At 40.3% G+C, this 4659-nt stretch overlaps 1 protein-coding gene across 1 annotated transcript in view; it reads right to left on the reverse strand.

The window, feature by feature from the left end:
* Positions 1–4087, reverse strand: part of RAB27A (RAB27A, member RAS oncogene family) — a 5879-nt gene extending 1792 nt beyond the window's left edge. Inside the window, exons 1-4 of the mRNA XM_010192499.1 lie at positions 3913–4087; positions 2709–2794; positions 1839–1942; positions 959–1082 (exon numbers count right to left, since the gene is read on the reverse strand). Of these exons, the coding sequence (XP_010190801.1) occupies positions 959–1082; positions 1839–1942; positions 2709–2794; positions 3913–4065 (467 nt within the window). The 5' untranslated portion in view covers positions 4066–4087. The remainder of the gene's footprint in view (positions 1–958; positions 1083–1838; positions 1943–2708; positions 2795–3912) is intronic.
* Positions 4088–4659: the final 572 nt, after the last annotated feature.

A 4659-nucleotide genomic window follows, 5' to 3' on the forward strand; every position in this document is an offset into this window, starting at 1 on the left:
AAAGTGCACTTCTGATCCACACTGAAATGCAAATGTAATCCAGAGGTGAGACCCACAGAAGGGTTAAGGGAGCATGAAAGTACTATAGGATGACTTAGTGTCTGACAGGAACAAAGATTTCACACCATTCCTTTAGGGACACATGACCTGTGCCTGCAGGGAGGGGGAAGGGCAAGGCGACCCCGTCTTCCTGCTGGTCTAACTCAGTTGTCAGAGTCCTTGGGAATCTCTGAGAGTGCAGATGCCTGCGGGCCCCTTTAAGGCTAAGTCACTATGAATTCACCTAAGGTACAGTCTAACACAACTGCTTGAACAGTTGAGAGAAGATTGAACGGAGAGGGGGCAGAGAACAGGGGAACCGTGGTCTGGACCAGAACTGCTCTTCTGTGGGAACCCTGCACGCTCTGTCAGTGGACTGTCCAAGCACCAGTGAACGGGTCCCAAGGCTCTCGGAGAAACTGAGCCCACATGTTTCCATGGCCACGCCAGAGACAACCGCTACCTTACAGCGAATTTTTGTAAAACAACTCAGCTTGTAAATTCGAGTGTCTTTGTCTGGTTTTAGTTTTATTTTCCCTAAAATCTGACATGATATTCATCACCTCACCAAATGCTCTTTCGGATTTCGCTTTGTAAGAGGGTTTTCTGTGCTCCATAGAAAGCCTCAGCACAGGCAAGAGCAAAGAATTAAGCAGCCCATCATTCACATGCCTCTGAAGCTAATTTATCTCTCTTTTCCAGAATGTTTGTGAAAACATACTTTGTTTACTGCGGAGGACAGAGGAATAACGAATCTCCAGTGCAAGACTGTTGCAATACTAAGTATGACTTTTTAGGCAATGCAGAAAACATTAGAATGATTGTTCTCACAATTAACATTTCAATATACAGAAAAGACATTACAGGAACCATTTCATTCTGCTTTAAACACAGCAATAACTGGAAGGAAGTTACTTACCCATATTTTTCTGCAAGTTCCTTAGCCTCTTCTTCTTTCACCATTCTTTGGTCTTCCAGATCACTCTTGTTTCCACATAACACAATGTCAGGGTTTTCACAATACGCATGCATTTGAAGCTGACCTAACAACAACCACAGTAACAGGGGTCACAACTTACTGTCACACATAAAGCTCACTAATAGCACTACCCATGTCTCAGGGGACAGAAAGTCCTTCAGGAAAACAGCTCTTTGAAAGACAGAAAACAAGTATTATCTGTTCTTTCACACGACTTCTGCTATTGTGCTGAGGAGCCAGAGAACAGGGTGATATCCACTACCACATACCCAGTGAAAAAGCCAGGGCAACAGAAGCCTGACAAAGTTAGCACAGAAGCTGTGTATTTGTAGCATAAGGAGTTATGCTCACCAAGCACCTTCAGTGAGCTGCGAGGAAAGGACATACTTTCCTCTCCTGATGGCAGATGCAGTTTGGGAACTCCGTCACCTAGATACACTAGCCTAGTAACATCTGACTTTCATTAAGTTTTGCTGACAAAGCTTTATGTGAGTCAAAACAGAGTTCTGTCCAGGCTTTCTACACACTCAAATTACTGAGTATCACCAGACTCTGGGATATGATGTTCTCTCAGCTTGCTTTTATACAGGTTTAAGATTCAAGTTCAGTAGGCAAAGCTGAATTTCAGGTCAGCGCTAGAAGCCACCACTAGCGGCTACTACAGTTATGAATGCAACACCTACCTTCTTTTACTGAGAAAGGGATAAAACCCAGTATTTTCAGTTCTGTTTCTCAGTGAGACTCCATATTTACAAACATAACCCCATTCCCGCCCATGCAAAGAAAGAAAGAAAAAAGAAAGAATCAAGAAATGCCGTACTTATCCAGTTCCTGACATTCAGAAAGCTTTGCTCATTTGTCAGGTCAAAGAGTAGAAGAAACCCCATGGCATCTCTGAAGAAAGCTGTTGTCAGGCTACGAAACCTAGACCAGCAAAGTGAAATGAGTTGGCTCATCTGACAAGCTACTTTGAAAATATAATTGTGTACAGTCATAAAACTGAGGTAACTCAAGACTGAATTAACTAGAATGAAATATTCATCCTAACTGTTTTGCTGATGTAAGGACTGGATAACAAGAATTAGTAACATCACTGTGGTGTAATCAAGGCCTAAAGAAGTCAAGCAGACATTTCACTCGAGCATCAGAGTTTTAGATAGTGTCTTCTACTACAAAGCATGACGTGATCAGGAGTCAGACATTAAAGTAAGAATGAAATTCAACCTTCAGAGATTTGTCCCTTGTACACATCAGTTCTTGATTTTCAAACTATCTACCACTAGGATGCTAATCTTTTGACAGAAAAATAGAAAAGAATCCTTTGAGGCGATTTCACCTGTCTGACTTTCCCAAGACCTCAACGTGTCTACAGAAATTTAAGGAAAATTGAAAAAAGAAAAGCTTTTAGATATCTATATGCATTGACCATGAAAAACTAAACTGAAAGTTTCCAAAAGACAAAAAAAATATAGCAGCTTTAATGTTCTACAGTTGTAAATTACAGTTGTTATTTAATAGGTATTCACAGGAAACTTCCCATCACTGCCAAAATTAAAGTGCGTGCACTTTCCCATCCCGAGTCGTACAATTAAAATGTAACAATCAGTAAAGAGAATTCGTGTACTCTGTTCCATCTGCAGCTATCTTGATGGCAACTGCCTTCCTTGCTAGGTGTGAGGGTGGAACATACCTCTCCTGCCCTGCAGTATCCCAGAGCTGAAGATGGATCCGTTGTCCTCTGCCACCAACGCCATCTGGCCCATTGGGTCTATACACCTGCACAAGGTAAATAATGCAAAACTGAGTGTTAGCAGTCCAGCCCCTACAGAACACAAAATAACTGACATTTAAAGTCGCTAAACGCAGCAAAACTTGCCGATACGAAGATCTCAACTACAACTCAATCCCTCTGCTGTATAAGACAAAAGCAACATGGACTGTATTTTAATTTTGCATCCAATTGAATATTTAAAAAATAAAGGTAAAAACAAAACTGGAAAAGCAGTGTTCAATAGACTATGGACTCCAAAAGATATTCAGAGTGGCCAGTACGTTTCATTAGACAAGCTTAATTTTAGTATTATATTTTCTATTTTTGCTACTATCTTGTCTTGTGTTCACGCTAAAATGCAGTTATATGAAAGCAACAACCAGATCATGCAATCTGGCGATGAATTTGTACCACTAACAGAACCTCATTAGCAAACAGAATATACTCATAATGACATCTCTTCTTAGCTGCCAAAAGACTGCTGAAAAAGAGCTGGGCATAGATCTTATCGTATCGCAGCTGAAAAAGCAGAAATGGTATGATAATAATAGAAGCTGAAGAGTTTACTCAGTATGAAAATATGAGTAAGGGCATCTGTTGGCTTTGGAGGGATCAGATAAAAACAGATTAATTTCTGGTTTGGAACACTTCATGTTAGGTCATCTTCTTTACCTTCAACTGTCATTGCGCCCAACATTACCAGGGTTACAAACACTATCTTTAGAGACAAACTTGCTGAATTTGGGGGTTATATGACTCAGACTGTGAAACCTACATCTTATCCCGAGTTATCAAATACGCTGATCTAGTAAACCCACTATGTTTACTGTGCCACAACAGGAATACTGAGTTATTGAAGAAACCAGTTTCTCATTTTACTAAGGTACGTACTCCTTCCACTACGGTGGTGCATGTCATCCACCAAAAGCCAGTCTGCACAATGCCCTCTACACCATTCAGACTTCTGGACACTTGGGAAATCATCAGACTACACTGAAAGGCCTTTAATACTTCTGCATGCCCACACATCAGGATCAGCACGTTAGATTAAAAAAACCAAAGAGTCTAGGCATCAGCAAGACAGATACCATTTTAAAGTAACACCCGGCCTGTGAAGACTCACCACTCTCTTTTCCCGAAAGTCAATGCCCACCGTTGTGATAAACTTGGAATTAAATTTTCCATCCGTATACTGGTAAAGAAGGCTGGTCTTTCCTACTCCAGAATCACCGAGCGCTAGAAATTTTATGAGGTAATCATAGTCCCCATCAGACATAGTGAGAATTCAGGAGACACCTTAAAAAAACACAAAGCGAAAAGGATTCGTTAGTAAACAAACCTGACAAGTCTTCTTTTTAGAATACAAATCATTATTTGAACTACAAAGCATCCAGCAGTGGGACCAGTTCTGTTCTCTTTTTCACCAGTTTCACCTTAAACCCTCAATGATGCCAATTATCAATATCAAATTCAGCTGGAACAGAAAATCAATTCATGGTTGATTTTATCCCATTCCTCTTATTACAAAGAGGAGGCAGCACAATTTTAACTTCTTCGGGAAAGACTGAAAAAAATCAAGGTCAAAGAATTCAAGATATCTGGAACACGAACTGCAAAACTTTTTAATCCGTGTGAAAGCTGACAAAAGCTACTTAAACGTACCAGCCATGCAGTTCTGACCTCACATTCCCTGTGACATTATTAACGTACTTCAAATACAGTTTTCTTCCAGACTGCCCACTATATTTAAGTAAGAAGGACAATGATTTTCTATTAGCAGCTATTTTTCAGTCTTTAAAAAGTTTCTTCATACCGGGAGGAAAAATAACTACGCAACATTTTGTTGTTGTTTTTGTCAGGATTGGTTTCG

This window comes from Mesitornis unicolor, unplaced genomic scaffold (assembly GCF_000695765.1).
Source record: "Mesitornis unicolor isolate BGI_N332 unplaced genomic scaffold, ASM69576v1 scaffold21139, whole genome shotgun sequence".
Classification (NCBI taxonomy): Eukaryota; Metazoa; Chordata; class Aves; order Mesitornithiformes; family Mesitornithidae; genus Mesitornis; species Mesitornis unicolor.